The sequence below is a fragment of the Psammomys obesus genome, unplaced genomic scaffold, assembly GCF_907164565.1.
Source record: "Psammomys obesus unplaced genomic scaffold, mPsaObe1.curated_primary_1811, whole genome shotgun sequence".
NCBI lineage: Eukaryota > Metazoa > Chordata > Mammalia > Rodentia > Muridae > Psammomys > Psammomys obesus.
This window is the reverse complement of record NW_026596095.1, coordinates 4,614,215-4,636,468: the sequence shown is the minus strand read 5'-3', so window position 1 is coordinate 4,636,468 and position 22,254 is coordinate 4,614,215. Positions and strand designations below refer to the sequence as shown.

The 22,254-nt window shown below is 39.2% G+C and overlaps 2 protein-coding genes across 5 annotated transcripts in view; one reads left to right on the top strand and one right to left on the bottom strand.

Annotated features, from left to right (window-relative positions):
- The first annotated feature begins 215 nt into the window (after positions 1–215).
- Trmt13 (tRNA methyltransferase 13 homolog) lies at positions 216–16,897 on the top strand. Of its 2 annotated transcripts, XM_055628150.1 has the most exons (11): positions 216–451; positions 2,493–2,539; positions 2,692–2,758; positions 5,213–5,275; positions 5,891–5,960; positions 6,099–6,205; positions 7,103–7,270; positions 9,697–9,769; positions 11,003–11,077; positions 13,341–13,770; positions 14,433–16,897. In XM_055628150.1, exons 1-11 carry the CDS (start codon positions 305–307, stop codon positions 14,611–14,613), a joined length of 1,428 nt encoding a protein of 475 aa, XP_055484125.1. In that variant the 5' UTR covers positions 216–304; the 3' UTR covers positions 14,614–16,897. The 2 variants fall into 2 exon arrangements, with proteins under 2 accessions (XP_055484125.1, XP_055484127.1); XM_055628152.1 differs by lacking the exons at positions 13,341–13,770; positions 14,433–16,897 and adding an exon at positions 12,821–13,312.
- The window catches only part of Lrrc39 (leucine rich repeat containing 39), a 15,147-nt gene continuing 7,638 nt past the window's right edge, over positions 14,746–22,254 (bottom strand). For 2 of the 3 annotated variants that reach the window (XM_055628153.1, XM_055628154.1), the window contains exons 5-8: positions 19,496–19,641; positions 18,808–18,960; positions 17,754–17,890; positions 14,746–14,821 (exon numbers count right to left, since the gene is read on the bottom strand). In XM_055628153.1, coding sequence (XP_055484128.1) covers positions 14,766–14,821; positions 17,754–17,890; positions 18,808–18,960; positions 19,496–19,641 — 492 coding nt within the window. In that variant the 3' untranslated portion in view covers positions 14,746–14,765. Of the gene's footprint in view, positions 14,822–17,753; positions 17,918–18,807; positions 18,961–19,495; positions 19,642–22,254 lie in introns of those variants that run through there. The other variant, XM_055628155.1, reaches the window with a different exon arrangement.

Here is a 22,254-nt window from a genome sequence, read left to right as displayed (position 1 = left end):
GCCTGACCCTCGGTACCAGCTTACAAGAACTCCCGGTCCTGACAGAGTTTGAGTTTGGCGCTCAGCTCCCGCGGAGGAGGAGGGGAAATGAGAAACACAGGGAACGAAGGAGGTTTGGACCTCGTCAGCCACCATCACCTTCTTCCGGTTCAGGGGCCGAACGCGCCCGGGTAATGACGTAATTTCCTGTCCTTAGCCTGCGTGGTGGACCCGCCCCCTTGAGCTGGTGCGTTTCAGGGACCGGAGGAGAGTGACAGGTTTGGGCTGCGTGCCGGATGCTCGCCAGCCTAAAGGACCTTGGGTTATGGAGGCTCCTGCGCTGACCTCGCACGCGACCGGTTTTCCAGCTGAGGGCAGATGCGGCTACTTTGTGGAAAAGAAGAAGCGCTTCTGCAAGATGGTGGTGGCCGCGGGGAAGAGGTTCTGTGGTGAACACGCTGGAGCCTCGGAGGTCTGGTATCGCCCTACCCTCTTGAGAGTCGGAACTGAGTTCCCGGTCTGTGGGTGCTGGAACCCCGCCTCGCCCCTCTCTGACAGGTTTCTGCTTCTGTCCCGTTGATGCTGCAGTTTTTGCTTGAGTAAATGCAGTTCTGACCTTTGCAGGGAGCCGGGATGAGCCCTCCTGAGGAGCTTTGTTTTCTTGTACTGAGAAAAGTGCCGCCTGAGATGCTGTCTCAGAGATCTGTACACTCATCCTTCCACTCTTCCTCCATCCTCATGGGAAGTGATTATTTTTACAGAGTAGTGTTTGCAGTCACTAGATTTTACTAACGGGGTTCTGATTATTGTTTTATGAACGATAACCGCTTGTGAGTTCACTGGGGAGAAACTCGAATTTTTTTTTTTTTTTGACTCTCCTCTCTAGGAAGCACCTTATGAGCTTGTAATTATTATTCTGGGACAGAGAAGGGGAAAAAATTAACGTACATAACTAACCTTAAAGTTGAAAGCAAAGTGCATTTTTTTAACCCCCCAGAAGACACTTAGTAATGTCATAAGACAATTTGGTTGTAAGTGCAAAATACTGACTTCTGGTGGATAGAGAACAGGAACAGGGACATTGCTAACCTACAAATCACAGGACAGTCTGGTTTCCCTCTACACCAAAAAAGAAGACATCTCAAAAGCAGTACTACCTGATATACACTGTAAACTCAAACAATAAAATTTAAAAATGCTTTCTCTGTGTGTATGTGTCTGTCTGTGTGTACGCTCCGTGAGTAAGCTTTGCAAGTTAGAATAGAGTCCTACTTCCCTGAAAAATAATTTTCCTGTTTGTATTTGAGACAGTAATCTTGCTATATTTCCCTCCGACTCAGCCTCTTAAGTAGCTGGTCTCCACCAAAGAATCAAACTGGAAATTAAAATTTAAAAATCTGTACATGAAGCATAAATAATATACATTAATTTCCAAAAAACAAAATTTCTTAACTTTCCCTAAAATGCAGTGTGCGTAACTTCATGAACATGCTGAAATAAATAATTGAGAAAAAAATGAAAAGTAAATATTTGTCCAACTTGTACTGTATGGCTAGCACCAGGCTAAACAGCGTTGTTATTTTGCTTTTAAAAATTCAATTTGCACAAACCTTAGGAAGTAAGTCATACCTTTCTTCTCATCTTTCACATAAGGCAGTAAGTCCCTCCTAGGGCCATAGTGTTAGCCGCTAATAGATAGAGCTGAGAATCTTACTTAAGCAGTCCTGCTGCCCTCTGGCTTTAATAATTGTGCCATCATGTTTCATACATGTTCATAGGATCTGTAGGATAGAACTGCCAACACTATTTTTCTTTCTTTTCTCCCAGTGCCTATAGTTAAACGTGTATAATTTGAAAGATTGTAGCTAGCATATTGAAGAGTTGCAAAGCCAGTGAATATTTCCCATTCTAAATTATTTAATGGCATTCCTCATTATTCATGTCATACTTTCTACCATATCTTATTTCTATATTTATTGAGACAGAGTCACAATATGTAACCCTGGCTGGCCTTTGACTCAGGATCTGTGTACCTTGCCTCTAGAGAGCTAAAATTCAAAGCTTGTTCCACCATGCCCAGATTTTTCCCATATTTTAACAAGTTAGAGATAATACACATTTTATAATCAATTTAAAGAGCAGTATATAAGTAATGAGTATGTTAGTCTGCACAATTCAGCCACTTAAACCCGGTATATTCATACTTCAACAGATTATTTTTACATGATGAATATTACATACTGTTACTAGTTAATCTGAAGTAAGTGGTTAATATCTTTTCTTAGTGGTGCATATAATAACTGTACCCATTTTTAGCGGTGTTTATCTCTGATGCAAAATTACATAAGCAGGCCAAAACAGTATTTGTTCATTTATATAGAAGCCAGCTATAATGAAAAAATAAAGTTTTGTTTTGTTTGTTATACAAACTGATCGTGTGTATTTTTCATTGTGTCCTATTAAAGTTTTCTCACCCTGATATTTAAATAAATGTATCCCTTTTAATTTATTAGGAAGAAAATGCTCGGAAAAGAATCTTGTGTCCTTTAGATCCAAAACAGTAAGTATGGGGTCAGATAAGTTTTTTTGTTGTCATTTGGGGTGTGTGTTGGGGGGGGGGGGTTCTGTGTATGTGTGATGTATTAGGAATAGTAAACTTCACTAGGCTCATTTAAGATTTTTCTATATCACAAATTTTCTCCTTAAATTTAGCACAGTATATGAAGACCAACTAGCAAAACATTTGAAAAAGTGTAATTCAAGGGAGAAGCCAAAGCCTGTAAGTATTTGAATTGTGTGGTATGCGATATCTGTGTGTGTGTGTGTGTGTGTGTGTGTGTGTACTACTTAATATTATAAGATGCAGACTGAATTTGGCAAATGTCTCTAAGTTCTCATTTGGTAGCTGTACTTTTCTTCTCTCTTTCTCCTGCCTCCTCTTTTCTTGTTCATACTGGTGTTTTGCCTGTTTGGCTAGATTAAAGGCAGGCATTCACTGTGTAGCCCAGGCTGACCTCAGACTTGAGGCACTCCTGCCTGCCTTCCTAAGTACTGAGATTTATGGTGTATGCCACCTGATCAGCCCAGAATAATTTTTTCATGTTATATTTTTGGTTGTTTACTTGCTTTTGAGATAGGGAACTGTGCTGTATTGCTCAGGCTGGTCTTCAATTCATCCCAGAAATTTCTTAGGCCTTACCTTCCATGTGCTAAGATGATAGGCAAATGCCACCACACCCAGCTTGATAGCTTGATAGAGAGGGGTGACAGTGCAGCAAGAGACCAGAGGTAAACGTTTAGAATTAAGGTTGTAAAGAACAACTGCTGGGCATCTCTGAGATTCAGACTCAGTTTAGAGATAGTGAATTAGAGCTAGCACCAGTCCACATGAGTCCTTCACACTGCTCACCCAAACAAGAGCTAAAAATTCAGATTTCTGTTTGGTAACAAAATGGAATAGAGTGAGGATGGGTAACTATACAAAATGAGAAGTATGTTCATTTGTTCATGATCTGAACCATTTTACAATGTGTATCCCAAGCTCTCATGTTTGGGTTTTTTGGTGATGGTGGTTTTGTTTGTTGTTGTTTGGTTTTGGTTTGTTGTTGTGTTTTTTTTTTTTTTTTTTGAGATTTATTTATTTATTGTGTATACAGAGTTCTGCCTGCATGTACACCTGCATGACAGAAGAGGACACCAGATCTCATTATGGATGGTTGTGAGCCACCATGTGGTTGCTGGGAATTGAACTCAGGACCTTTGGAAGAGCAGTCACTGCTCTTAACGTCTGAGCCATCTCTCCAGCCCCGGTTTGGGTTTTTTTGTTTGGTTGGTTGGTTGGTTGGTTAGTTTTGTTTGCTCTTTTGGTTTATTTAGACAGGGTTTCTCTGTGTAGCAGTCCTGGCTGTTTTGGAACTCACTCTATAGACCAGTCTGGCCTTAAACTCACAGACATCCACCTGCCTCTTGCTTCCTGGGGCTCAGAATTTAACATTTGTGTACATAGCAATAGACCAACCCCCCAAAACATCAAAGTATAATACTTACAGCTAATTTTCTGTTATATTTTTTAAGTCCCTCAACAAAACACAGTGATAACCACAGCCTTACCTCTTCCACTCAGTTACCAGTTTTCTTTGTTAAACATATCAGTAAAGATATCCTCACACAGTTGAGCACGGCTTTAATCACAGCACTTGGGAAACAGGTGGGTTGATGAGTTTTAGGTCAGCAGAGGAAGTTCCAGGACACCCAGCAGCCAGAGCTACACAGAAACCCTGTCTAAGAAAGGAAGGAAGGAAGGAAGGAAGGAAGGAAGGAAGAAAAGGAAGGAAGAAGGAAGGAAGGAAGGAAAAGAAGGAAATAAGGAAGAAAAGAAATCCTCACATAATCAAGATGTTAGCCTTTGACATCTGTTTAACAAAAGTCTGTAACTGTACCTAGTAAGTGTTCACAGGAGATGCTTTTAAGCAAGAGTTATAGAAATAATATTATTTTGTGCCTCTGCATGTATACCATACAGTTGAGTAGCCACTAACTACATGTGACTACTGGAATTTGAGTTAACTAAAACCAAATAACATTTAAAATGCAGTTCTCAGCCCCAGTAGCCATATTTCACAGCTTGTGACTACCATGTCAGTTAGGGAAGATTTAGAGCATCCCCATCATCACAGAAAGTTCTACTGGACAGGGTTGACTTGCTCTTTTCCACAAGGTCCATCCTTGCAGGTGGACTAATAATATCTCATTATGTTAGTTTAAATGTCACAGGACATTTTTACTTTCAATTTCTAGCAAATATTTTAAAATAAATCAGACTTACACCATTAGAAAGCTGTGTTTTTGTCTGTCTAGGGTCAGGCAGCATCCTCAGCAGTATATACTCTCTTTTATTTTAACTCTATAAGGCGAAATTAGCATGATCCTCAGTCTATTCTAAACAGCTAAAAACTTTAATGAATGTTTTTACAGCTGAAAATTTAATATTGTAAATGCTCCGTTATACAACTCTCTGCCAGAAGATCCCTTTGTCTCTTCTGTTGTATACCACGGTGATCCCAGCACCTGATGGGAGCCAGTCAGCATGGTAGTGGGTCTACAGTGACATTTGTTGATTAAATGTGTATCAGAGAAGGGTCATGGTGGAGGAAGAGGAAAAAGAGAGGCAGGTCTTAGTTTACCTGTTGTGAGCTTCATATTAACACTATGTTATGGTTTTGTTTTTGTCAAGGATTTCTTTATTCAGGATATTAATGCAGGATTAAAGGATGAAACAGAAATTCCTGAGAAGCTAGTAAGTGCATTATTTTTTTTTAAGATTTATTCATTATGTATACAGTATTTGCCTGAATTCCAGAAGAAGACACCAGATCTCGGTATAGATGGTTGTGAGCCATCTTGTGGTTGCTGGGAATTGAACTCAGGACCTTTGGAAGAGCAGCCAGTGTTCTTAACCTCAGAGGCATCCCTCCAGTAAGTGCATTATTTAATACTTAACTCCAAGTGGTATTTATAGCTATCTTCATATACAGTGACTATCCTCCATTTTTGCTTAGAAAGATCTGTTGTTTTGACTTTAGGATGTATTTTTCCATAGAACTACATTGTTAGTGACGGTTAGTTCTGAGGCAAGTTTATGTCCCATAATAAACTGCAATATGGCTGTGTTGTGAGCTAACTAAGCCCAGACTTCTTGACCCTGAAGGAGCAAAAAAAGCTAAAGTACCATGGCAGAGGTGGTGCCTTCACAGTTGGGCAGTTCCCAAGGCAACCTAGGAACGAAGTCTTACCAGAAGAAGCACATCAACTGCCATGGGATCTGCCCAGCTGTTAAGCTTCTACTCACTCTCTGTCATGGTGCTTTAAGGCATGATTTGGCTATATTATTTAGTTTTATTTTTGTATATAGGTTCCATTTTCTTCTCTATCTGAAGAGCAGTTGGAAAACTTAATTAAGAAATTGAGGAAAGCATGTGAAGGTAAGTCTGCCTGAAGTTGCAAGTTCAATTATTTGAGAAGTACTAGGTGGCATATGAGTTGATACTTTCTGTTCTGTTGTTCAGAGTCTAATAGTTCATGTTTCCAAGCTTAAACTATCATGGTTCTTTTTGGCACAGGCTTGAATTCTACACTTGAAGATCACATTTTGTCCCATCCAGCATTACATGATGCCCTTAATGACCCTAAAAATGGTGATTGTGCAGTCAAGCACCTGAAGCAGCAGGTATGTTTAGACCACAATCACTCCACCTTTGTTCATATGTTTAATGCTAACATTCTGGGCTAATGAGATGGTTCACCAAATAAAACACTTGCTGCCAAGCTTGATGACCTGAGTTCAATCATCTGAACCTTCCTAGAGAGAATCAGTTCTTGCAGATTGTCCTCTGACTTCTACAGGCATACACATGTATGTATGCTCACAATAAATAAAAATAATTTTTTAAAAGGCAACATTCTAGCTAGGCATGGTGGCACATACCTGTAATCCCAACACGCAGGAGACAGAGATAAGCAGATCTGAGTTTGAGGCCAGCCTGGTCTACAGCCAAGACAGCCAGAGCTACATTCAAGAAATTGTCTTTAAAAAAAAAAAAATTAAAAAAATTAAAACCTTGTCTTGAAAAACCAATATGAGGGCTGGAGAGATGGCTCTGCAGTTAAGAACATTATCTTCTCTTCCAGAGGTCCTGAGTTCAATTCCCAGCAACCACATGGTGGCTCACAACCATCTATACTGGTATCTGATGCCGCCTTCTGGCATGGAGCTATACATACAGATAGAGCACACATATACATAAAAAATAAATAAATCTTAAAAAAAAAGAAAAGAAAAAATCAATTTAAAAAGCTAGCATTCTGTTTTTAATACAATTACTTAGTTTCTTTTAGTGAACAAAATACTTTCATTCAAAATTATATTTGAACATAAAATAAAAATTTTGGCATGGATATGACCTTGAATACAGAGTATTATTTTAAAGGAAGCAAAAGGGAAAAGGTTTGTTAGCCATTCATTAATGATCATTGAAACCTTCTGCCTTATATAGAGATGACCTTGTTTTCCCAGGTGAGTCAAATCTTTGCTCCAATTTATAAAATAACCCTGTGGAGTTTGCAGGCTTCTATTTTAGGTAACGTTGAAAAATTAAAGTTACTTGGTCCAAGAAGATGCTTTGTTGAGTTTGGAGCAGGAAAAGGGAAATTATCTCACTGGGTTGATATTGCTTTAAAAGATGCTGAAAACGTTCACTTCATCCTGGTAGAAAAAGTGACAACAAGATTCAAGGTGAGTAAAGCCATTGTAAGACTTCAATAATCAGACATTCTTCTTCTGTAGGAAAAAAAGATAGGAACATCTCTCTTAAAATAAATTTTATTTTTTATGTATTTGATTGTAGCTTTTTGGTATTATTTGTATTATTATTATTATTATTATTTGGTATTATTATTATTATTATTTGGTTCTAATTGTACTTGTTAAACTGAAGGTAAGATTTTAAAATTTAAATATTGATGGTCTATGATCTGAGTTCTTAAGATTGTTTGCAGAGACAAGAAAGTCTGTTTAAAAAAAGAGACAAAAGAAAATCTGTGAACAGAACCAGATTCAGCTAGGACTTAAGCCACATCCTAACCTTACATTTGCATTGCTGATAGGCTTTTCCTTCATTAAGTACTTCTTGAGCATTTTCTTGGATACCAGGATAGGTGCATTATATATCAGATAGATACTGATAAGGCAGCTGGTCTCTTACATGTGTTAGAACAGAAAGCTAGGTAAATGTGTAAGTAAAACATTTAGTTAGGGGGACAGTCTACAGAGCGTGCCATGCTAGGCTTTATTACAGGGAGTAATGATCATGCAGAAAAGGTGGTGCCTGTGATCAATCTTCAAAGATCAATTAGCATTTTCTAGAGAGGGTGTGAGAAGCATTCTGGGAAATAAGAACAGTAGAACCAAATGCCTGAAATAACAAAGGAAGCATTTCTGTGTGATGGAAATATATGGTGTGAGATAGAATGTAGCAATATGAACCAGGAAAGAGAGCTGGTCTAGAAAGGTCTCCTGCTGTATGCTTTACCGTGCTCTGTGTTAGAGACACTGTGAAGATTTGGTCCTTGCTTCAAAGAAGCTTCCACACAGCATTTCAGTTCTATATCTAAGTATGTTATATCAATGAACAGTACCCAATGCTGCAGGAACTTGAAGACAGAAAAGTAACCTCAGGCTTTGTGAGTTGTCATGGAGGAATTTTTTTTTAATGATTTTTAAATTTTCTGTGGAGCTAGAGACGTGGCTCAGTGGTTAGAAGATCTGAGTTGGTTCACAGCATCATTAGGCAGCTCACAGCTTTCTATAATTCCAGCTCTAAGAGATCCAGCACCATCTTCTGGCCTCCTTATGTACCATACAGAGATGGTGTACATACAAAAATGTTTTTTAGAAGCTGTCTGTCTCAGTTAGGGCTGTGAAGAGACACCGTGACCATGGCAGCTCTAATGAAAGAAATGTTTAGTTGGGGCTGGCTTACAGTTCAGAGGTTTATCCATTATCGTCATGGAGGGAAGCATGGCAGCGTGCAGACATGGTGTAGGGGAAGGCCCTGAGAGTTCCACATCTTGATCCTCAAGCAGCAGGAGACTGTAGTCCACACTGAGAGACTGCAAAGCCTGCTTCCACAGTGGCACACTTACTCCAACAAGGCCACACCTCCGAATAGTACCACTCCCTTTGGCCAAGCATTTAAACACAGGAGTGTAAGGCGGGCCATACCTATTCAAACCTCCACACTATGCCAGCAACATTGTTAACCTATTTCAAAAGAGTTTTAGTCTGAAAATAGGAAGATTGAGAATATGAAAGTTTTCATTCAATAATGTAAATAAGAAATATACCAGAGAGTGAAGGCCATTCAGTGGAATGTAGAAAAAAGGAAAATAATGAGAAATGCTAAAATGTTGAAAGCCATAAGACTTGTTGATTTATTATTCATTGATTTTGAGAGAGTGGTACTCTGGGGTGGTTTCTGGCTTAATTGGACACAGGGTGCTCTTCAGAAGGAAAAACATGAGTTTAGTTTTGTATGTGTTCAGTTTCCTGTTCACATGTTTCTGAGGGCTGGGGGTATAGCTTAGTGGTACATATTTTGCGGCTCTAGGTTCAAGTGCCAGAACCAAAAGAAGAAAGAAAAAAAAAAAAACTTTTAAGAGGGGGCTGAGGCTGTAGCTCAGTGCTTGCATGACATGTATAAGGTCCTGGCTTCAATCCCTAGCACTGTCAAGAAGAAAAAAAAAGTGTGGCAGTGAAAGAGGAGTCTCTGATGATTTTTAGAAAGCTGGACTAATATTCACAGGCATGTGGGTGTAGTGGTTAAAATGGTTATGTTTAAAGAGAGTAAGAAGAGTGAGCCACAGGAGAACCAGGGCTGATAAAGACAGTGGCCGTGGTCACTTAACATCTGTAACCTTGATTCCTTTGGAAATGGACTGGGAATTGTAATGGTTAAGAGAAATGATGTGATAGTAATCATCGATAAATTTCTAGCCTTATAAGATGGGTGTTGTCATTTTTTTTATCCAAAAACATAAACTTTTAAGTTTTTTCATTCTCTTTTTAACTGTAAAAATTTAGTGTATTAACTCTGAATTTTGAAAACAAATAGAAACAGTTTCATAGGAGAGTGCTGATTCGGTAATGTTCTATTTTTACAGGTAGATGGTAAACACAGAAAAAAGAACTCAGTGTTTGAAAGACTTCAAATTGATATTCAACACTTGTGTTTGAGTAAGTTGTGTAACTTCCATTGCTTTACAGAAGAGCAGACATTTCCGACTCTGGAGCCCACTTAGAATTCTGTCTTCATGGAACCATGCTATGTTAACACCAGTGTACGTAACTTAAATAAGTGGAGCTAAGGCTGAAACCTGAAAATTTGTTTTGTTTTATCAACTAGAAGTGAAGTATGATATGCAGAAAGTTCAAAACGTTTGTTATGTCCTTATAAATTGCTTTCTTTTAAAATTATTTTTGACTAAGGCAGGTATGATAGTGCATACCTTTAATCCCAGTACTCAAGATGCGTAGGTGGGCAGATCTCTGTGAGTCCCAGGCCAGCCAGGGCTGCATAGTGACATCTTGTCTCAAAGAAATTAACTTTTTGAGTATTCAAACTAGCCTTCAGACATTAGAGAATATGTCTAATGATTAAAGGAAATAGATAGTTCTCTGGTAGCTTGTGTATAAAATACAGGCCCTCAGAACTTCTGTCACAAAGAAATAACGTGCATATGCACATGTGTGCATGCATGCACACCCACACTTGAACACAAGTGCACACACACGTGCCCCTCAGTCCTTCTCTGTAGCACCTTTTCCTTGTACTTCTTCCAACATTTTTCTTTTAGTTTTGCTTGTTTGCTTGTTTGTTTTCTTTTTTGTTTTTCGAGACAGTTTCACTGTGCAGCCTTAGCTGTCTTGGGACTCACTCTGTAGACCAGGTCAGCCTCAAACTCACAGAGATATGTCTGCCTCTGCCCCCTCAGTACTGGGATTAAAAGTGTGCGTCCATATTATTTAAAAAGAAAATGATGTGAACATTTAATTATCCATTTACTATATAAAATTAATTATCTGTTAATTTTAATCTAGTCTTGAGAAGCAACCAAGCATCTGTAAATAAATCATTGTGTGTCCTGTTGCTTAGCTGAAGCCAGGTATGATGGCATACACTCCTGTAATTCCAGTACTTGGGAGGCTGAGATAGGAGGATCACCCAGACTACAGACCAGCAAGTACTACATAATGAGGCAGGGGAGATTTGTTTGTTAGCTGAACACCTTTCTGTGTCATATAAACACAGACATTCTTAGGTTGTATATTGGATTCTGTGAGAATTTCTTGTTTTCACATCTTTCATCCCTAAAGTTCTAAGATTCTAAACACCCTCCTTTTGGAAGGACACATTAATACTTTGTATCATAAGGAAGCTAACTTAATTCTTACCTCCTTTTATCTCAGACAGGGTTCCTGTGCTAAGAGAAGGAAGACTGCCTGTGGTAGGAATTGGGAAGCATCTGTGTGGGGTCGCAACAGGTAAGAGGTACACACAGTAACCTCTAGACAAACACACTGAGTGTAGCCTGGATGGCCACCACCACAGGGCTATCTAGACTCTCACTTAACCCATGTAAAAGCTTTTTAAAGTAAACCAGTTTCACCCTGGGCTGGGAGGGAAGCACATACTTTTGGCTCTTCCCCTCTAACCCATGCTTCATAAAACCTTAACCCTACAGTGGCCGCTTTTCTATACGCTCTCCCCTTGATGTGCACTGTGAGAATCCCCTTACACTCTTCTGCATGTGCCTTCTCTTCCTGAGATTCAGCATCCTCTCTTAGTACTTCTCCCTCATCGGTGCCATTTCTTCCATCATTATCTGCTCCCTGTGCTTGAAGTATTAATATTCAGACCCATCTGTGACACGCTGTATCCTTCCCCTTCTTGAAACTCCCAGTCACTCTGCCTCTGGGTTTACAGGTGACCAGTGTGGACCATTTCTATTTTCCTAAATGCCGTATTGCTCCAACCATTCCAAAAATTGGCGCAGTTTCTACTCATCCTTGAGCTCAGCTTTCTCCACCTTTCTAGAGCCCCCTTAGTGTCATCAGGATATGCTCTGCATAGCTTTTTCTTGTTTTTTAATTATCTGCTTATATATTTAATTACTCTGCTGTGCTGGGACTTTTTTCATGAACAGTGTATATGCTAATACATTATTTGCTATATAAGAGGGACTCAGTGAATATTTGAATGAATGATCCTGGCCACCAGTTTTCTTGTACCTTCTAAGAATATGGCCCTTAAGGTCACTAATAAAGAGCTTTAGATTGCTAATATTCTCTTTGTTTCTGAAATAACTTAATCCTTCTGATTATTCTCACGTCTTAAAATTATGTTTAAGTCAAATGTTTAAGTAAGTAAAACAAATATATTTTGTTTAAAAATAATAGTTGATAGACATGGGTAAAGTGGCACACCTGTACTCCCAGATCCTCAGGAAGCTGAGGCAGGAGGATCACTTTGAGCTAAATGATTACTTGAGTTCATGCATAGTTCAACATAAAATGAGACCCATCCTCTCATGAGAGAAAGAAAACAGAGATAGAGAGACCCAGACAGACTGAAATTACCAAATTAACTATTACTTTATCCAAATAATAGTTACCAGTAATATTTGTTTGTGCAATTTAGTAAAAACATCACATAAATTACATTCATTTTTATATCATAGGGTAACAAATTTTAGAATAGCATTTGTTGTTAATTAACTGAGTATGATATGACAATCTAATCAGAGAAAATAAAAGTTTTACAGCATATATTTATGATCTTCCCAATATTGCCAGTATGGCAGTTTGGAGGGCGTATTTTGTTGTTAAATTTTTATTTATTTTAAGTTTATGGCTATTTTGCCTGAATGCGCAGAAATGTAGTGCATGCATGCCCAGCGCCTACAGAGGCCAGAAGAGGGTGCTGAACCCTGTGGAACTAGATCTCCTGGACAGTTTTAAGCCAACCTGTATGTGCTGGGAACTGAACCTAGCTGCTCTGCAAGAACAGCAAGTGCTTTGACCACTGAGCTCTCTCTTCAGCCCATAATATGGCAGTTTAAATCATTGCATCCTTGCTGTTTATACATGCAAAGCATTCAGCAACTATTTGCTGAGCAAATGCCAATGTACAGGAAAGCTATTCAGTCTGCTTTCCAGAGTGGGGTCCCCTTTTCTCAACTTCAATTCATCACTATTTGATGTGACCAACCTGCTTTTCAATGCTAGCATCTTAGCCAGGTGTGCTGACACATACCTGTAACCCCAACACCAGGAGATGGAAACAGAAGGATCAGGAGTTTGAGATCAACATCAGCTATACAAGACCTATCTCAAAACAAAACAGAAACAAAACCAAAAAACTACCTTCTTGAACATGGGTCAGTATTCTAAGTGAAGTTACCTTACTTCATTTCTTTGGTGTTTCTTACGCTCATAACTTTAGCTGAGATAGAAGAAATGAAAGACAATGCCAGTAGTTGAACAGAAGGTTTTCAAGTCATGGGACTTAAGCTTGCTTTAATTTTATTTGGAAGTACTCTTTATGCAAAATAAATCACTAGAAAATTAAAATGGAAAATTTGAGAAAAATGTATAATATCTGATAGAATTGTTACAGTTTACAGCTAAGTAGATTTTTGCTGTTTTGTGTTGTTGTTGTGTTTTGTTTAGCCATACTGTTTAAGAAATGAGAAAAATACTCACTTTTAAAGATGTGTTTTGAGGGGCTGCATGATTTTGTTTGCAGATCTTGCATTACGATGTTTGATTGAAACCTACGCTGCCAGGTTTGAGGAAAAGAATGAAGAACCTTTAGCCAAACGAGTAAAGAATGATGAAACAGAAAAAGAAAGTAACACTTTGGTCAAGGAAGGAAATGAAAAAAATGTCCCAGAGACACAGACCCCTGTGGCTGGCATTGTCATTGCCCTCTGTTGTCACCACAGGTGTGACTGGAGGCATTATGTGGGCAAAGAGTATTTCAAGGCTCTAGGCCTTGGGGCAGTGGAGTTCTACTATTTCCAGAGAATGAGTAGTTGGGCAACATGTGGGATGAGGACATCTTTGGAAGCCTCAGATGTTTCTACAAAGAGAAAAGATGATCAGAATGATGATAATGAGGAGCACGATGATGGAGGAGATAGACTCACAGACGGCAGCACTGATAGTTTGCCTGGGTAAGTGATGGCTTTTAAAAACACCACGCTGAAGGGGAGATATTTTATTATCGTAAACTAGTCCCACCATTGGCCCCTGTGGGTAACATCGCAGGACCTCCCACAGATGCCTGGAACCTTAGATAGAGAAAACCTCACATCTTAGCATTGCAGTTACCGCCTGTCACCCTAATAACCAAGAAGGCTGCACAGTGACGAGTGAGTGAGTGACTCAGTGTGGATATGCTGGCAGAGAGGCTCATCCCCAGCTAGGAAGGCGTCCAGTGACACATGGTTCCTCACCATGCTACTCAGAGTGGCATTACCAGGGCTTCATTTTGAGAATTTTTATTTAATATTTTTGACCCTGGGCAAGAGAAACCAGAGAAAATGAAATTAAGTAGTTGCTTCTTGGTCTTTTAGCTAAGATCAAGTATAGAAAGTGTTTTGTTTTGTTTTGTTTTCAGATTACTTATCAATAATTTGGTCGAGAAAATGTAACTTATAATTTTAGAGTAAGCTAAAACATTTTACTTGTGAGCGTAAAGAAAAGTCTGGGAAGCAAGAGACGTAGCAGCTAGTATACAGGTGACTCGATAACAGCTTTATAGTAAATGGCAGTGAACAAACTTCTTACTAACTTTTACAAAACTTTAACTTTTTTGTGTGTTTTTTTAATGTAGGATTCTTACTGTTGAAGAAAAGAAGAAAATAGGACATCTTTGCAAACTGCTGATTGACCAAGGCCGACTCCAGTATTTACAGCAGAAAGGCTTCAGTCCTACCTTACAGTACTACACAGATCCGTTGGTGTCTCTGGAAAATGTATTATTAACTGCTGTGCCAACTCATCTGTCATCATAGGACACAACTCATTAATGGAAGGAAACATGGATGTCACGTTTGTCTTCCTCAAACAAAGACATTTAAATTCTTTTTAACTTATATTTATAGTTACAAAAAATATTCAGCAGGTTCTCAAAGTATTCCTTTTCAGCAGGTCTCTTTAAATTACTTTATCCATCAGAATGTATGGAGATTGGCATTTGAGTCAGACAGTTGACATGGTCATCTGAAACACATAGAATACATCAGCACATAATTACAGTATGAACTCTTTGTCATTGATCTAGTAAATTTATCTTTGGTTTGAATTGATATTTTTCTTTTTAAGCTCCAGTTATAATAACCAGTGCCAATTTGTAACAAGGATCAACCTAAGTGTGGGGCTTTATTTCAATACAGGTCTCAAAAGAATAATTGTAATTTACTTAGACACAGACAAATTTAGAAATACAGGAATTGGTAAATGTCATCACCTTTGCAGTTCCAGAGCTGTACCTGTGTTCATATGTTCAGAGTCGGTCTGTGACACCAAAACCAAAGAGATGATTTTAAAGGAGAAATAATTTTTTTACTTTTAAGGTCTTTGTTAGATAATGATCTAGTGCGAACTTCTAAAGAATGTTGTTTGTAAACATAAATTACAAATCAAATTTGAAAGTTGCATATAGCTTCTAAAGTTAATTAGGTACCTTCTATCTTTTATATCTTTTATAAACCTTTTTATGTATAACTGTAACTATTAAAAAATAAGTTCACTCATGTTTGGAAAAATAATTTGTTTTTGTTTATGTGTCCTGAGACAGGGTCTCACTGGTAATCCTTGGCCACCTGGAACTCAGAGATCTGCCTGCCTCTTCCTTCCAAGTGCTAGAATTAAAGGCATGTATTCATGCCAGGAGGAAAAGTAATTTGGATTAAAATGCAAATTAGATAATGAAACTAAAACTTCACATGTAGGCCATAGATAACTAATAAGTAGTCTGTGCCCAAGCAAACATTAACTCAGGGCTATTAAGAAGCCAAACACATTTTTAATACCTGGCCTTTCTGCGTTAGTTTAATCTCATATGATGGCACATACTGTTAATTCCAGTACTCAGGAGGCAGAGGCAGGCAGATCTTTGTGGGTTTGAGGCCAGCCTAATCTACAAAGTGAGTGCAAGATAGCCAAGCATGCACAGAGAAACTCTGTCTTGAACAACCAAAAACAAATTGTCCTTATGTCATAAATGTTATTTGTGTCACAAAATCTGTTTCGTAGCATTTAAAAATTTATGCCCAGAAATAACAAATATTCTACAGTGGGCATAATCTTGATTGTGTTTCACACCCCAGAATTATACTGATACAGTCCTATGAGCCATTTTAATTATATGTTCTCATAATCATTCTGAGTACATTAGGGGGAAATAAGTTTGTCGTTCAAATGCTAGCCTAAAGAGAAGATTACTGTTTTCCCAACCTTGTTTTTTTCTTGCCTCACATAAGAATGTTAATGTGAGCTAATGAGTGTTAAATTGCAGTTTCTTGACTTCCAGGCTTTTCATGCTTAGCAAGCTCCCTTGAACTTCACCTTCACAGTTACTGTATCATGCATGTCCCACAGGTACATCAAACTCACTCAGCTTCAGCCTCTCCCTCTTCATCCTGTCCATCAGCCAGCTTCAGTATGTCATCCCCCAGCAGGGGACTACCATCCAGTTGCCCCAAACACTGTTTTCCATAATTACCCATTCAATCTCCTGCTTGACTGATACTGTATCCTCTCCTTTCCAAAACTAGGCCACAAACTGAGCATTGTTGCTGATCATTCCCCAGCTTGTCATTCACACTGGCTTCTTCTTGAGTGGACATTCCTAAGCATCCTCTGGACATTGGGGAGGATTCTCCTAGAGGCAAGGTTGTCCCTCTTCTCTCTGGTTGCACTCCTTCTCAGAATAACTATTTGGTGCATGAAGTGAGCGAAAATCTTCCTTTTGAATCCATAACTTTTTACATTTGTATTAATTACAAAGCCAGTGGGCCAGCCTGGTCTACAAAGGGATCTAAGACTACAGAGAGAAACCCTGCCCAAAAAAACCAAAGCAAACAGACAAACAACAAAGCCAGTGTTTCTGTTTCTATACCATTATTTCACTGCTTGTATTAAACAGATAGTGCTCTTTGGCATTTTCCTCTGGTTTTGTTTTTATTTTAAAACTTTTCTTGATTATAGAAATGTTTAATTCTAAATTATGAGATTAAGTGGTTATAATCTGTATATTATGCCTCATGTTCTGTGTGTTGAATAAAGTCCAGGTTCTCAATATTTTTCAATCCCAGGCCAAATTATTTTTTAATTATTACTTGCAGATTACAGAAGAGCAGAATGGTGAGGAAGTCAGTTCCCGCTCAATCTGACATGTCCACCAGTTGGTAAACAAAGGCAATGATTCTTTCCGAAGCAAATCTGAGGGGCTGAAGAGGTGGCTCAGTGTTTAAGAGCACTGGTTGCTTTTCCACAGGACCCTGGCAGCTGAGTTCTGTAACTCTGCTTCCAGGGGGTCTGACACCCTGCATCAGATCCGTATCAGGCACTGTGTGCACATGCCACACAGACATCCATGCAGGCTAAATACCCACACACATAAAATTCAGTAATTCAGACCTAGGCTGAGGCTCTAGCTGTATCTCAGTGAAAGGCAGTTGCCCCTGGAGATGTGTATGTGCAGAGAGAGACAAGAAGAACTACGTTTCCTTCCATTGCTCGTGCCGCACGCGCTCAGCTGGAGAAGTACTTCATTTGAAATGCTGTCTTTACAGCTTTTCTCCTAGTACTTATCAGAATTAGGAACAGAATCAAAAATCATCTCCCCCCATTCAGTGTTGGCCAAATGACCACAATTTGATGGAAAAGACAACACAGGATGAGAAATCCGTTAAGGAATGGGAAGAAGCTGGGCATGGTGGCACATGCCTGTAATCCCAGCACTCAGGGAGGCAGAGGCAGGTGGATCTCCGTGAGTTTCAGGCCAGCCTGGTCTACAGAGTGAGACCAGGACAGCCAAGGCTACACAGAGAAAACAAAAACAAATACAATAAAAGAATGATAGGATAGGACTTAATTGTGTGCACATTCTCTTTAAAATCATTGCATCTGTGTTGCTCAGGTCTCATACCTGTTCTCCGTGACTCTTGTATGTACACATGCATGAACTGAAGTCCAAATAACTCCTGTTCCTCTTCTCCGTCGGAGCTGTCCCCGGGAGGCAGTGTCACTTCCAGTCTCAGAGGATTGTCTCGAAAGTTGACAAACCTAGCAGTTCACCAGAAAACAGTGTTGCTGTAGGCACCATTGACATGTGGAGAAAAGACCAAGTGACAGCATATGGACTTAGTATTTTTTAACTGGTTTCAATAACAGATTATCTTGCTGGGAGCTAATATATCCAAGAATCTGTAAATTTCTTTACTAGAAGAAGCAGTATCTCTTTCGGGGAGTTTTATTGGAGTTTTAACAAGCAGCAAAAAGAAAGAGAGACAGAAGGAAAAGAAGGAAGGAAGGAAGGAAGGAAGGAAGGAAGGAAGGAAGGAAGGAAGGAAGGAAGGAAGGAAGGAAGGAAGGAAGAAAGAAAGAAAAGTGCTTTCAATAGGCTAAAATAATTACCTGTTCCTACTTATAGTTATTAAGAAGGAAAATGATCACTATTTTATTCTTTTGGTTTTTGTGTTGCAAAGGTTTTTGTATTGTATATTGTATTAGCAATATAAAGAGACTTTTCATAATATTGTCAGCAACAAAAGACATTTCTTTAAACTGGGAAATCACAGTATTGTTTTAATGTCAATAATTACTTTTATATAAGCTATATTGGTGTTACATGAATCACATTCATGAAATTATTAAATTCCAACGTTGGGAGATATGTTCAAAAAAATTTTTTTTCTTGAGCTGGAGAAATAGCTTGTTAAGAGCCCCGGCTGCTTTTCCACAGGACCCAGGTTCTATTCCCAGCACCCACATGGAACTCCAGTTCCAGGGGATCCAGTGCCCTCTTTCGGCCTCCATAGGCAGCAGGCACACAAGCGATGCACAGACACCATACACAAAAATAGGTTGTGTGTGTGTGTGTGTGCATGTGTGTGTGTGAAGTCATATAAATCACAACACAAATGTACTGGTCAGAACCTTTTTCCAGGACTAAGTGTGGCTGTGCTCTAACACCCTTTTACCTTAGATTTGCCATTTCTTCCATGCAACCTGGAATATCTTGTAGTTTGTTGTTGCTGAGAACAAGAGTCTCCAAGTTTTTCATATTTCTGATTGTCTCTGGTAGGTGTGTGATTTCATTCCTCTGTAGCCACAATGTATGTAAACTTTGCATTCTGGAAAATTAGAATTCTGCAATCAGTCATCTCGAGTATGAAAAGCTGTCCTCAACGTATTGTAATAATTAACATTTGATTTTTAATTATCTTAATTAAATTATTTACTTAATTATAAGTACTTAACATTTAACAAAATGCATTTATTTATTTAACAGACTTCATTCCTTCTAACCCACCAGGGAAACTACATCAGGGAATTCACTAAGACTAGCTTTCATTCATTGGCAGAAGTGAAATGAACGTTTATACTTCATGTTTCTCATAGTTTTCTAAATGCACAGCTATAAACGTCACCTCATGCTTTTGTCGCCCAACAGAAGTGCCTGGTGTGCCCTATTTAGTGGTGTTACTGCTGCAGGGTCTTGTTAAGGTCTTGGAAGCAGTTAGCCCCTCCCTCCCCAAATTCTCTTACGTAGTGGGAATAAAGGAAAAGGGTCTGCTGAAAGAATGAATTTCAAACTGGTTGGGTCTATTGTGATTACTCATGGGCTCTTAGCTTGGTTTGTTCCTTAGTTTTCTTAGATGGCTTTACCTTTCCAGGGTGTCAGGAAGCTCCTGGAGGCTGTTGCTTCCCATATCCAGCCACTCGAGGGCAGGCATGTTCAACACAGCAAGAGGGATGGAAGTGAAGTGGTTCATGCTCAGATCAAGGTGGGTGAGTTTTAACAATTTGCTGAGCTAAAGAAGAAAGTGGGCTTTGAATAACTGTCCACAATGTGCATTACTAAAAGACTCACACTGGTGAGTTATTTCACATAAAAAGTTCGTATGACAAGAGCTTTATTTAGATAGTTCATGACAAACCACACAGAAAACAGTAACTTCTGGCATTACATCTTGTTTAACGTTGTTTAGATACACGTGTCCACAATAAATAAAATATAAGAACAACAGAACCTGGCCTCATTGTACATACTTATAATCCCATAAACTGCGGGCAGTCTTGGCTACAAAGACACTGTCTTTAAAAACAAAACAAAACAAAAACGCAAGATATTGTCACTCATGCCTTCAATCCCAGCTCTAGAGGCAAAAGCAGTGGATTTCTATTGCGTTCAAGGCTATTGTGGTCTACACAGTGAGTTCTAAGAGAGCCAGGGCTGCACAGTACACCAATAGACCCTGTCTCAAAACAAAACAAAAACAACAAAAAAACTGAGTAGCTTGGCTAAAGTATAATGAAATGAAATTCTTTAATCATCGACAATTTGTCTTCCAGGGTTAACAGAACCTGAGTGGGGAGAGTGTCCTCCAGTTCAGAAAGCATTTCTTGTGTTTACTTTCATCCAGGGACTGAGAGTTGTATGGGAAAACTTAACCTTCAAGGTAGCAGTTATCTTACTGACCCATGTACTTACATTCACTACCTCAAATATTGACCTTACTCCACAATAATTCCATGTCAAAATGCAATGAGTGACTGCAAATTCTGTGACACAGCACTGTGCTCAGCTACTGGGGCAGGGCCTCCTGTCGCTGCTTCTCAGAGCCAGCGCCTGTCCCGAATTTGGTATTTGCCATTGCTATGCACGTTTTTATATTTTGTTACTGTTTAGAAATATTTGCATTTCTGATTTATTTTATTCTTATAAAATAATTATTTTGTAGTTCTTACTTTTTTTTCTGAGCCAGGACTTCCCTGACTATCCTGGAACTCTGTAGACCAGGCTGCCATGGAACTCTAGGATTAAAGGCATGTGCCACCACTTCCTGACAATGATTCTTACATTTAAAGATTATATTGAACTTGCTTTTCTTTTATTTGATATTTCTTCTTACTGTTTGTGGTGGTTTGAATAGAAATGGCCCCTATGAACTTGCTTGTTTGAATGTTTGGTCCATAGGGAGTGTCACTACCAGGAGGTATGGCCTTGTTGGAGTAGGTGTGGCCTTGTTGGAAGAGGTGTGTCACTGTGGGGCCGGGCTCTGAGGTCCCCTATGCTCAAGCTGCACCCAGTGTGTGGCACACTGCTTCCTGCTGTCGCCTCCAGAGCAAGATGTAGAACTCTGAGCTCCTTCTCCAGCACCATGTCTGCCTGCGTGCTGCCATGGTTCCCACCATGATAATGACAGACTAAACCTCTGAACTGTAAAGCCAGCCCCAATTAAATATTTTCATTTATAAGAGTCACCTTCGTCATGGTGTCTCTCCACAGCAATAACACACTAAGATACTGGCATTTTGGTTTGTCTCTGTCTTAGAATGTTTGTTGAGAGAGTATCACTATGCAGCTCTCACTAGGCAGGAACTTACAGCTCAGACTCACGAAGAGCCACCTGCCTCAGCCTCCAGGGTACTGAGTACAGGTGTGTACCACCATGCCCGGCTTCTCTCATCAGTTTTAAAGTGTAGTCATAGTAATGCTGAAATTACTTCTGCTCCCCACTTTTATTTGAGAAAACTGATTATGTGAGTGGCACACGACTGCACATAAATAAATGAATAATTATGACAGCCTCCACACAAAGGCTGTCATTACTTCTGCTTTATGGATAAAATGGCTGGAGAGGCCAGGTAACTCAGATGAACACAGGTTTTTACAGACCCAAAGACACAAAATTCCTTCCCTCTTTATCCTACTCAAAGTTTTAAGATATGAGAATTTGGTCAATATTTACAAAACAAGCAAAAACAGCCTATCTACTTAGAGGCCAAGGTTCTCGATTTTTGGATTCTGTCTGTACCACCTTCACCAAGAAGTACACAAATGCAGTGTTTTGTAGTTAGTGCAAAAAAGTAGGATGAGGGCGCTGAGGAGATGGCTTAGTGAGTAAGCAGTTTGCAGTGCAATCACGAGGCCCTGAATTTGGATTCTCGATACTTAAGTAAAAAGCTGATATGATAGTATTCCTGAAACCTCAGTGCCAGGAAGCAGAACAGTCTAAAGGGTTTGTGATTGGGGAAGTCACCTGAGGATATCTGGCGTATACATACGTACATACATACATTCACACACACACACACACACACACACACACATACATACATACATATAAAAGACATAGGTATACACATGCATGCACACACATATGGCACACACACAAAGCAGCATGATTCCATTTTGCCAGTTCTCCAGCTTTTGAATTCAAGATAAGAATAAAAATGCATTTTTTGAAAATTGTTTGAGACTTTTCCAAATTTCAAGAAATACAATGTGGAGTCTAAAAAGGTTAACAGGTAAATGTACATATGAGGTAGGTACATATGTCTCTAATTGCTGTCTTCTCAGTAGTAATAGAATCTTGTGTGTGTGTGTGTGTGTGTGTGTGTGTGTGTGTGTGTGTGTGTGT